We start from the raw sequence: 12,583 nt of genomic DNA on the forward strand, positions 1-12,583 counted from the left end.
TAATTCTTTGCATTGAAAAGATTATTTAGATGCTTTAGGAATGATCCAATTGTACGGGCTGCCTGTGCTAAGGCAAAGCAAGTGGTTTGGTTGGCTACATGTCTGTAATAAAAGAGACAAGGAGAGGCAGCAAAGTGATCTTATCAATACGTTCATAGAGATTTAAAAGGAAAATAATTGTTTTAAATGGCTAAATTACAGATAATAAACAAGCAAAGCAAATTGCAATCCCCAGAAATAACCTGATGCACAGCAGATGAAATATATATTTAAATATATAGTAGAGTAATTGTACTTTTTCTTGAGTAAAGATTTTGAGTACTCTATTGCCACTGGGCAGCGGCACCAGTACTAGTGCTGACATGGTGAACATGAGACAGACAGCAATAGGGCAATAGATGAGAGCAATAGCAAAACAGAGTCAAAGCCCGCCAAGTCCAAAGCAACACTTTATGCTAAGACTGATGATGATATGGCTAATTTATTTATTATTTTCAAAGACTCAGCTGAGTTGAGTTTCTTTACTTTATGGGTGTTAAACAGGTGTTTTAGTATTTTAAAGGTTCATTTAGTTATGTACTCTACTTGTATAAAATTCTCAAGAATGCAGGAATAAAGGTCTCTAAAGACCCAGAACCCCAACAAACAAGAGTGGGCTGACCAGGGACAAACTCCTGGGCCATTTGTTCGCCCCTGTCTGTGACCACCCTTGGCCTTAAAAATCTGTTACATGTCCATAAACAGTTTAAAAGTAGCCAAAATTGTCACACTCAGATGAGCATCCTACTGTATTTTAAGAGGAGGACAGAGGTCACAGGAGTAGGAGTAGAAATAGTAGAAATAACTGAGGAGGACGAGCTTGTAAGTTGTATGGATAGCTACTATAGTAAAAACACTTTGTTAGTCCAACGACATGTCATCAGAGTTTGCTTTGAAGACAGTTCTGTGTTCACAAACGTGTTTCAGGGAGAGTCAGGGCCAAGTGAGACAGGAAATATCAGACAGCTCACAAGTGTATCTGGATAACTGAATACATTTGTACTGTGGCAGCTACATTAACTAGCAGGTTATATGCAATAGCATTGTTTTTATGGTAGGTAGTCGTTTTTTTCTAGTAATATTATACTCTGTCTCTCTGACTGTGCACCAGAGTCTTCATAATCTCCTCTCTCCAGTCTATTCTCCATCTTCTGTCACTACAAAAACCCTCTTTGAACAACACTAATAAGTAAACTCTGTTTTCAAAAGTCATTAGAAATGACCATTTAAGTGCTTTATTTTAAAAAAAATTAAAAAATCGGGGGGGAGGGGGCTCATGCCTCCGAACCCATCAGCGTCCCCCCCCAGGTTCAAAGTTGCTCCTACACCCCTGTTATGAGGCCTCAGAGGTACAAATCATACAGAGTACAGAGCAGTCTGCAGGAGAGTACCAAGGGTGTAAAGTGTGTGTGTTTTATAGAGCTGTAGGATGTCCTATTTTTGACACCTGTTGCTGCACAGAAAGATAATTTACACGAATGACAGTTACTAGAACCCGTTATTTGGAAACAGGAAATTGTCAGACACTCAGTAGGTCAGACAGGGGTTCTGGGTCATCAGCACATCATCAGCTTATATAGAATAGAGGAAATAGAAAGATGCCCACGGTGAAGTACATAATGATCTTGATTTATCTATTAAACGGTATAAGATACTGAACCCTGAATTGCCCCTGGCAGCTGATCCGCCAGTGTATGAATGCAGGTGTAGTGTAAAAGCACTTTGAGTGGTCGAAAAGACTAGAAAGGTGCTATACAAGTACGGAGCATTTATGTAACACTATTTTACGTGTCCAAAAAATAGGGTGCCAGGGTCGGGGTTAATAACCGAGAAAAAAAAGTGTGAAATTTACAAGAAGACAAATAGGAAATTCCCTGAAATTAATTTCACAAAAATTTTAAAATCACTCTGGTGTTTTCTTCTGAATACGCCCAATCCACAGCAAAGTCTCTGAGGTGCATGATAGTGATTGTGGGCTAAACTCAGGAGTATTTCCTCACTGCTAAATCCGATTGCAAAGTTTAATATAACTTTCACCAGGGCTGGACTGGGACAAAAAATCGGCCCTGGCATTTTTGGCCCAGGCGGCCCACCAAAATCAGTCGGACACCCCTCACCAATCCACCATCCTTCCATTTACGGGCTCAGATTAGGGGCGTGACAAAAAGACAATAATATATTTTAATAGGCCTACTATTTACAAAAAAACATATTGATGAAATAGTTGATAGGGGGGTCTGGGGGTTCTTCTATATTTACATTGCATTGCAGGTTTATTGTGTAAATAAACCTTTCTCATAGCACTTTTATTTGTTAATTAACATTTCTTGGTGCAAGCTATTTTTCAGAAAATTTTTAATGCTTTCAAAAAGTGGTGGCTACATGTCCCCAGCGTCCCCAGTGTAAATGACCCTCCCTCCCAACAGGTTGAGCTAGTCCATGCTCACCGCTTCACCTCCACTCTCCCCCTTCTCTCTCTCCCTCTCAGCCCTGTCACTTTGTCACCCGCTATCACCATAGACTGGCAGTGGCCACAGCGCTCCTTCACTCCTTCAGGTCCCTGTGCTGCTCTACGTCATAGCAAACATATCAGTTGTTTTGAGGGGTAATGCAAGAAACAAAGGAGGTGGGGGCTAGTAAGAGATGTGATTGGGCTGGCCCAGTTTCCGTATAGCAAATTAAGGTGCATCGGCCCACCAGGCATTTGCCCAGTATGCCAGTTCAGCCCTGCTTTCCACTGCATACATACTACACTGCAGACATGTGTGTGATGTTGCAGCCTTGCAAAGTGAAGTTTCTCTCTTATAAATGTGTGAATATAATGTAAGAGAATATTCAAGTTTTTTACTTGTAGATTAATCTTGGAAATTAAATTACTCTCCATCTCGATGGCTCATTTTTTCTATTACAATCGACCTCATGTGCAGTTGTACCTTTACATCTTAATCATATTACACATAAAATACAAAATAGACAATAAGAACACTGGGAAGATAATTAGGCTACAAATTTACTCAATGCGATGCCAACAAGCCTCCCTGGCTTTGTTGTCCGCCACGATATTAGATTTAGCTGTTAACTTGTCTTTACATTCATAATCAATGAATACCAACAGACGGCCGCCTCGTGATTACGCTCCGTGGTGCTCTTTGTGTTTTTGTTAATTAACGCTGTTTTCTCTTAAACATTGGACTTTCAAACCTCGTACTATTCCACCGCTCTTTATTGTTGCACGCTGGTTAAGCTGACACAGCAGGGATTTCGCACTGCACTCCCTTCAGTCCTCCTGGCGAATGTCCGTTCTCTGGCCAACAAAATGGACGAACTGCTGCTCCTCAAGAGAACTAACTCGGACTTCTGTAGATCTGCCGCCCTCTGTTTCGCCGAATCCTGGCTCATCGAGCGCATCCCGGACAGCACACTTCATCTACCAGGATTTAATCTCATCTGTGCAGATCGCGAAAGGGAGCTCACGGTAAAAACACAGGGAGGCGGACTCTGTTTCTATATAAACGAAGGTTGGTGCACAGATGTCACAGTGTTGAAGAAATCATGCAGCCCTCACCTAGAGACATTATTTATAAACTGTAAACCGTTTTAATCACCGCAGGAGTTTTCCTCGTTTGTTCTGGTGGCTGTTTACATTCCACCTCAGGCCTGTTAGTGAGGCGTTACTACACCTGGCCGACCAGATAACTAACATGGAGAAAAAACATCCAGACTCCCTGCTCATTGTTCTTGGGGACTTTAACAAAGCAAACCTCAGCCACGAACTTCCAAAATACAGACAGCATATTAAGGGTCCCACCAGGGACACTAACACACTGGACCACTGCTACACAACATTAAAGGTGCATTACAACATTACATCTCTCACATCACTGATCAATGTCTGGTTCATCTTCTCCCAAAACACAGGCAAAAACTGAAATCTGCTAAACCTGTTGTAAAGAGTGTGAAAAGATGGACCAAGTCAAAGCTGGAGTTACAGGCCTGCTTTGACTGCACTGACTGGAGTGTTTTTGAGGCTGCAGCCACTGACCTGGACGAACTAACTGACATCTTACATCAGTTTTTGTGAGGACATGTGTGTGCCGACTAAAACCTTCCGCACATACAACAACCAAAAACCCTGGTTCACAGCGAAACTCAGGCAGCTTCATCAGACCAAGGAGGAGGCCTTCAGAAGTGGGGACAGAGTCTTGTACAACCAGCCCAGGAACACTCTGACTAAAGAGGTCAAAGCTGCAAAGAGATGCTACGCTGAAAAGCTAAATAACAGCTTTGCAGCCAACGACCCTGCGTCGTTGTGAATAAGCCTCCGAACACTCACAAACTACAAGAGACCATCTGCCAACACTGCTGGTATTCAACGACTGACAGCTGAATGGTTTCTACTGTAGGTTTGAAAAGCGCAGAGTCACACCTCTCCCCCACTCCAACGCCATCTTCAAACAGTCACCTTTTCCCCTCTGACCTCTCACCTGCACTCAAGATCTGTGAAGAGGATGTGAGCCACCTCTTCCAAAGGCAGAAGATCAAGAAGGTTCCTGGACCTGACGGTGTCTCTCTATCCTGCCTGAAAATCTGTGCGGTTCCTCTGAAGAAATACGGAGCGAAAAAACTATGCCTGCACGTCCGAACACGCCCCTTTTATGCAAACGCGCACCACCTCCGATTAAGTTAACACCGAGGCCCAATCCCAATTTCCATCCTCACAGATAGATTAGAAAAGAATGGTTTTTTCTCTACATATCAGAATGGTTTCAGACTTGCTCTTGTAAATAAAAAGGTGGTGGTAGGTGTGTTTTTTGATATAGAGAAGGCTTATGATATGCTGTGGAAAGACGGAGTAATCATTAAGCTGTATGATGCAGGGATTCGGGGCAGAATGATTAATTGGATTAAGGACTTTCTGAGGTCACGGTGTATTCAAGTAAGAGTAGGAGGGAGCTTTTCTGACTCTGTGTTCGTAGAAAATGGGACTCCGCAGGGTAGTGTCATCAGTCCAGTTCTGTTCAATGTAATGATTTGATGAGGTAGGAAGTGGATTTCAGCAATCTTTGTTTGCAGATGATGGAGCAATGTGGAAAAGAGGCCGTAATACTGGGTACATATTTAAACAGATGCAGTGTGATTTGAATAAGGTGCAGGCCTGGAGTGATAAGTGGGGTTTTAGGCTATCATTGAAAGTTGTATGGGGAACCTCTTGAGAGAGCCAGGGTCTTCAAGTTTCTTGGGGTCTGGGTAGATGAAAAGCTAACGTATAAAGAACATTGGTGTATAATTGGTGAATGGTGAATAAATGTGGAAAGATTATTAATATTATGAGGTGTTTGGCTGGGTGTTCTTGGGGTGCAGACAGAAATCTTATGCTGATGATTTATAAAGCTATGATAAGATCAATTTTTGATTATGGGTGTCTTGCATATGGATCAGCAGCTAGGTCCACGCTTAATAAGTTAGATTTGGTTTAATCTAGGGCTTTGAGGATATGTACCGGGGCATTCCAGGTTCCGCTAAGGCTGCGACGTGCAAAATTGGCAATAGATTATTTTGTAAAAATGAAAAGATTTGGGTCTTCAGCTCTTCCTTCAGTTTCTTTGTTAGCAGAGTGTTGGGAGTTTAGAAAGGGTGAGAGTAGGCTTAATAGAGATAGTGTTTTACATTCTGTTAAGACATACGCAGAGGAGCTTAAGCTTAATGAAAGGAAAATGGTGCCTTCTGTCTACTGGCCATCTATCTTTCATTGGCTATTGCCTGAGGCTGATGTAGACATAACTATTAAAAATTCAGTAAAGGAAGGAAGTGTAGGAAATGTTGCACATTATGTACAGGAGCATCTTAGGAAATTATGGTATAGCTCCATAGATATTTATACAGATGGATCTAGAGACCCTGAGAATAAGAAAGTGGTTTATATGTTCCCCAGTTTCATGTTAGACAGTGTCATAGCCTGCCTGATGGTCTTTCAATCTTTACAGCTGAACTGGTAGCAATCATATGGGCTTTGTGGTGGGTAGAAGAAAGTGGGGTGGAGAACGCCATCATTTGTTCTGACTCACTATCTGGCTTGATGGCAATAGGGGGAGAAAGAGGAGGGGCTAGGTTAGATTTAGTTGGGGAGATCTTAACAAGGGTTTATAGATTAGAGAGGCGGGGGTGTAGTGTGGGTTTCTTGTGGGTTCCAGCACATGTGGGGGTTGAGGGGAATGAGGCTCCTGATGAAGCTGCTAGGGCAAGTTTAGGAAGGGAAAATGTGGAGGTGGAGGTGCCATTTGACAGACTGGAGTGCCGTAGCATCATTAAGGAAAGACTGACACAACAATGGCAGCACGAGTGGAGTAAAGACACCAGCGGGAGAAAGTTCTATGACGTAAAACCAGTAGTCAAACCTGGGAACACAATTATCTTGCCTCGGATGGATCAGATTAAGTTGGCCCGATTAAGACTGGGTCATTGTGGATTGGCAAGTGGGCTGTTCCTGGTGGGAAAGCACAGGGACAGCAAGTGCCAAGTCTGTGGAGCACAGGAGTCTGTCAAGCATGTCATCATGTTCTGTTCGAGATATGCTGAGGAAAGGAGATTGTTGTTCATTGGCCTAAACGTTCTGGAAGTTGATCTATTATCTGTAAAAACTCTGATGGGTGATGGTCCTAATCAAACAGAAAGAGCATTGGAACTATATTGGAAAATATAGGTCAGGGGGAGCTTTAATGAAGACTGTCTTTATCACCAGTGGGAGGCAGCAATGCTCTCAGTGCACACAAGAAGAAGAGGAGGACAGAGTGGGCGGGGCCAGCTGCTGTAAGACCTGCGGTGGCAAACCTAGTTAGCTGTCCCCCAGATCTCTCCGTCCTGACCTTGGACTCCGTCGCCCTGAAGCTCTCCGCTCCCTGGCGTTTGGTGAGAAGAAGAAGGTGAGGATGTTGCTGTTAGTTCTCCGAGTCAGCAGAAGGTTAATGTGAGTTAGCAGCAGCTGCTGAATGCATCAGGAGATCAGAAGGCAGCATCAGTCTGAAGGTTTAGAGGAGCAGCTGCTTCTTCATAGGACAGCAGAACAGCAGCCAGCTGTGACCTCTGGTCCAGATCCACAGAGGAGGGTCACCGGGCCGAGGTTCATTCACCACAATCACAAGCAGCTTTATTGCACAGATGAGGAACGTGACTCTGGATTGGACAAAGCTCCCGATGTGCTGACTGACAGGCTGCAGTGTAGAGAACACAAGTAGACACACTGTGAACAACAACAGTGCAGGGAGGGAATTATTATTATGTACATGATACACAGAGCAAAGGAAGCAGGAAGTATTATTGTGCAGGTGTTATGAAGTAGGTGGCTTTGGTGTACAGTTTATACAACATGACAGTATGAACAGCTCTGAAATAGAGAAGGAGTCGACCGGAGGCAGACGGCGAGGAGGCCGCCTTAGTGGCTCAGAATCTTGTCCCCACGCCAGCTGATAAACAGATGATCTGATGCTCTGAATGTTTTCTCCTCTGTGTCTCCAGCCTGGTCCGGTTCTCCGCCGTCGTTCCCGGTCTGAAGTTCCACACCACAGCCTCTCCCATGACGGGTGAGTCTGCCGCGGCAGAAACCTTTCACTCTGTCGGGGTCATGTGACCGAGCCGCAGTTTGAAGGCTGAAAGCGTTGGTCGATCGGCCGACTGACAATCGATCGATCGATAATCGGTTCTTTATGAATCAGAACGTGGCAGAAGGTTCGTTCTCCGAGCTCAGAGCTTCAGCAGCGTCCTGTTACGTTCTCGCTGATGGCGTTCTGTGCGTGCAGGTGCGACGGTGCAGCAGTTCGAGGAGGCCAAGAGCAAACTGTCGGCGCTGAAGAACGACCCGGGCAACGAGGCCAAGCTGAAAATCTACGCTCTCTTCAAACAGGTGGGAGGTGTTCCACATGTTTGTGCTCTGCTCTGTTTCTTTAACTTGTTTCTGAAACCATGGAAACCTGTTCTGGTACAACCCCTAAATAAGAAGAACAGCTCCTGAGTTTCAGCAGCTCTTCTGCTCACATTCAGAATGTCTCCCACAGATCTGTGCTCTCTGACATGTTGAACAAAGGGTTTCTGCTTCCACATCCAAATGCTGCAAAGGTTCGTTAGTAAAAGCTGAAACGTGTCTCTAACTGATGGACGTGTCTGCTGAAAGGCCGCTGTGACACTGTTACACATGTAGGACTGAATGTTCCCACAGTATCACGTCTTACTGGAACGTTGGGTTCATTCTGTTAACAGCAGATCTGCTTTGACTCTGTCTGCAGTATGTTGTATATTAATTACACATGTAACCCTCCTCCTCCTCCTCCTCCTCCTCCTCCTCCTCCTCCTGCAGGCCACTCAGGGTCCCTGCAACACCCCCAAACCAGGCATGCTGGACTTTGTCAACAAGGTTAAATGGGAGGCGTGGAAATCTCTGGGCTCCGTACCACAGGTACTCCTGCTGCAGGATCTGTGTATATATGGATTATAATTATAGATGGATTCATGTGTTCATCATCAGTTTAATGGTGCAGCTCATTTTAATGACCTCATATTCTGCTGGCAGATCAATAATCATTTATCTAAATCATAAGAACGCATCTTAATCTATTTTGTCTGTAAAGTAACAAAAGCTTTCAAATAAAGTGAGCAGCTGCACCGGTATTAAAGTCGCTCAGCAGTTAAATAACAAATGATTCCTTTATTGACGCTCACGTCTTTGTGTCGCTCAGGATGAAGCCAGGCAGCAGTACTGCGACCTGATTGGCTCCCTGGTGGCGGCAGAAGGTGGAAGCTCCGCCCAGGTGGCAGCTCAGCCCGCTGGGAGCGGGACGACGTACGAGACGCTATTGGTCACCACGGAGGACGGCATCACCACCATCAAACTGAACCGACCGGCCAAGAAGAACGCCATCACTACTGAGGTGTGTGTTTCAAACCTGTTGTTCGGTATAACGTCCTCGACAGACTCTCTCTGTCTCCCAGTTTCTGGTTTTGTGTTTTCATGCTGCTTCCTCTTCTCTCACAGATGTACTCTGAGATCATGGCAGCTCTGCAGCAGGCGGCTAAAGACGACTCGGTCCTCACTGTTTTCACTGGTACACACACACACACACACACACGCAGAGCGCTGATTGGCCGTCTGTGTCGTAGGGCTGGGCGTGGTCTGCAGTAAAACATCAGGATGGATGACGGCGTTGGGGGCGGGGTAGCGGCCGCCTAATAGACGGGTTTCTTACAGTTACTTTCAACCGTCGCAGCCCGTCCTTAAAAGTGACGGGAAACCTGTTCAGCAGCGCGTTTTAGAAATGAATCCACTTTACTGGAACAATAATGAACCTGAGGAGTCAACAAGCAGCCAAAGTGAAAACACTGCAGCCTCTCAGGCCAGAGGATGCTGCATCCTACAGGCTATAAAAAATATAAAACAGCAGCAGTATGATTTATGCATAAAAGCATAAAGAATTAGCAAGTGTCTCGACTAATGTTTCTGTTTTGAAGAAGTATTCAGCACTTTTATGAAGCACAAACGTTGCTTAACGCCACTCTCTCCTGCCGGGTGGACGCTTCACTGGCAGCGGCTGCCGGAGTTTCTTTCTACAGGCTAAGTTTCACGTTGCTGCTTTAGCAGGTGCTTCAATACAAAAGTGTTCGCGGATGAAAGCAAAGTTTCCAACCATGTTGTTTGCATCTCTGAGTGTGACGTCGGGTGTCGCTGACCTGCAGCGCAGTCATGAAACACAAACAGATCCGACTCTGAAATGGCCGTTTATTATTGAGTCAACAAGAATTTAGGAACAATGCGTAATCTACGTTGATTGCAGCGGTTGACTTCTGTTTCTGAGCTCCTGAATGTTTAAGTGAACATCAGTAAACGTTCCTGCAGCTCTGAACTGAAACTTTAATGCTTCTCAGGGTCACGCTGACGGATTACTGATAATTCTCTCTCTCCTCTGCAGGAGCTGGAGATTTTTACTCCAGTGGAAACGACCTGAGCAACTTCACCAAGATCCCCGAGGAAGGGGTGGAGGAGAGCGCCAAACGTGGGGGAGAGCTGCTCCGGTGAGCACTGATTGGTTGATGGTTTTAGAAAGTGGCTCATGTATGAACACCAGGACCAGGATGATGCAGACGGACCCCTCTGTCCCTGCTGACACCTGTGGTCTGTACTATGAAGCGAGGTAACCGGCTTATCCAGGTAACTTCAGGTGTCCCGATTAACCTGTACTACCGAGGTCTCTTGCCGTGGCGATTTACGCCGCATCTCTAAACTGCTCTGAGCAGGTTTTGTTGGTGGTTAACTGGATTTCACATATTCAGATTGACTATTTTACGTGTCCAAATAACACGGAGCCAGGGTCGGGGTTAAGAGGCTAACTCAGAACAAAAATCGGAAATTCCCTGAAACTAATGTTACAAAAAATCTAAATCACTCCGAAGTCTCTGAGGCGCACGATGGTGACTGTGGACTAAACGCAGTATTTCCTCACTGCTAAATCCGATTGTGAAGTCTAATATAACTTTCTACTGTACAGAATACACCGCAGAGAACGTTCAAGTGTTTTACGTGTAGATCAGTCTCGGATTATTCCCCCTCTCCGCTGGCTCCTTTTTTACATGCAGCTGTACCTTTTACATCTTAATCATATTACACGTAAAAGAAGAGCCCGTAAAATAGAGAATAGAGATTTGAACTACAACAAGAACACTGTGCCAACGAGCCTCGCTGGCTCTGTCGGCCACCACGATATTAGATTTAGCCGCTAACGTGTCTTTAAACGCCTCATATCCTGACACACTATCAACGTGTTTTCTGGGGAAAATTACGCAGCATGCGAACGCGCACCAACTCCAGTTAGGTTAACACCGACTCTACTACCCAACATCTTGTCCAGCGTCGTAGTTTAACTGAGTGGGTCGGACTTCGTGGTGCAGCCTCGGGTCTGGATTTCAAAGGTGTGTCAGCTGCTACTTCAGTCAGCACGTCTTTTTAAATGAATGAACTCCATCAGCTGATATATGATGCGTTCACTTAACGCAGGACTCGCGGACGCCTGAGCGTCCTGCAGTGTCTCAGTTTGGGTTCAGGTTCAGGACTCTCTCTCCTTCATCAGCAGGGAGTACGTGAAGGCCTACATCGACTTCCCGAAGCCGCTGGTCGCCGTGGTGAACGGACCGGCTGTGGGGATCGCAGTCACAGTGTTGGGACTGTTCGACCTGGTCTACGCTACAGAGAGGGTACGCACACGCACGCACACACCAGACGCTGACGTCAGAAACAGGTTCACCTCATGAACCAGTCTCTCTCCCCCCCCCACAGGCCACCTTCCAGACTCCCTTCAGCCAGCTGGGTCAGAGCGCCGAGGGCTGCTCCTCCTACACCTTCCCCAAAATAATGGGCCTCGCCAAGGTACACACAGAAGAAGAAGAGGACGCAGCTGACTTCTTTAAAAGCTCAGACGGTTCAATGTCGTGTAAAAATTCAAGACTTGGGCAGATAAGAAAGCTTGAACTTTTACCAACATTTTTATTATCAGCAAAAACAGACACCAATTAGAATACAAAAGTTCCACCGGAGTGTGTCAGAGATCGGTGCAAAATAGAGCCCCATTCTGTTACCAGAACAGAGACCCGAGTCCACATGAAAACCATGTAACGACTTTCACCTCCTTTTATAGCTCTGTTTCTTGGCTTCACATCATCTCTTGGCTCTCTTTCCTACTGCACCTGAATCTGGGAAAGTCCCTGACTGCCTGCTCCTCCTCTCTGTGTCCTCTGCATGCGCTCTGCTTGATCGTGCCATTTCTTCCATAACCTGACTTTTGTGGAATAAACTGGTGTTGTTTGTGCTCTGTGCCAGAAACGGGACATTCTTACTGTGATGGACTATATTGATGTATGTTTTTGTAATACAACTTTCACAAAACCTGCTTCTATTTTTTTTCCTTTGCAGGTGTTTTTGATGCTGCCTCACTCTGCTTGCTCACACACACATGAGCCTGGGCAGTTAGATACAGAAAGGAGCACACACTCAGAGCTGTAGAGTTTTAACACTTTGATCTAACTTTACACTATAAAATAACACTTTACATGATGACAATGTAGACCACCCTGTGCTGCTTCACTTGGACTCACAGCTGGTGATAGTCAAAGTCGTCTCTGTGGTGATGCAGGTCTTGCCTGCTGCTGCGTCTGCCTCACGAGACCTCATAGGAGAGTGGCCTCCTCTGATCTTTGACTGGCTGTGAAGGATTATTAAGCTTGCTTGCAACTGTATCTTACTATTACCAATAAGTGAACTTTATCCTACTGTTTGTAGTTTAGAGACTTTAACTATTGTTTCTATCTGTCTAATCTTTTTCTAGATATCCTAGATATTATATTTGCTTGCAATTTAACCCTTCTGACCTCCTGTATATCTGTGTATTGAATTACGTTGCTACTGGACGTACAAATAGCAAATCTTGAAATAACACTCCATTGTTCATTAGTGCACTAAAATTCTTCCATTCTTCAAACTAGTTTACTAATACTACCTCCAAAACAGAAA

General features: G+C 45.0%; 1 protein-coding gene across 1 annotated transcript; it reads left to right on the forward strand.

Moving 5' to 3' along the window:
- Positions 1 to 6,778: 6,778 nt before the first annotated feature.
- On the forward strand, positions 6,779 to 11,443 carry LOC119884579 (enoyl-CoA delta isomerase 2-like; the record flags this gene model as incomplete). Its single annotated transcript, XM_038694964.1, is given in 9 exon segments — positions 6,779 to 6,959; positions 7,552 to 7,616; positions 7,833 to 7,936; positions 8,387 to 8,485; positions 8,766 to 8,957; positions 9,062 to 9,131; positions 9,993 to 10,095; positions 11,151 to 11,271; positions 11,354 to 11,443. Coding segments are annotated over 9 exon segments (1,025 nt in total), but the record flags the coding sequence as incomplete, so codon positions are not given.
- Positions 11,444 to 12,583: the final 1,140 nt, after the last annotated feature.

Source organism: Micropterus salmoides, unplaced genomic scaffold (genome assembly GCF_014851395.1).
Source record: "Micropterus salmoides isolate LMB-PRFRI ecotype aquatic unplaced genomic scaffold, ASM1485139v1 Ms_hic_scaffold_3557, whole genome shotgun sequence".
Classification (NCBI taxonomy): Eukaryota; Metazoa; Chordata; class Actinopteri; order Centrarchiformes; family Centrarchidae; genus Micropterus; species Micropterus salmoides.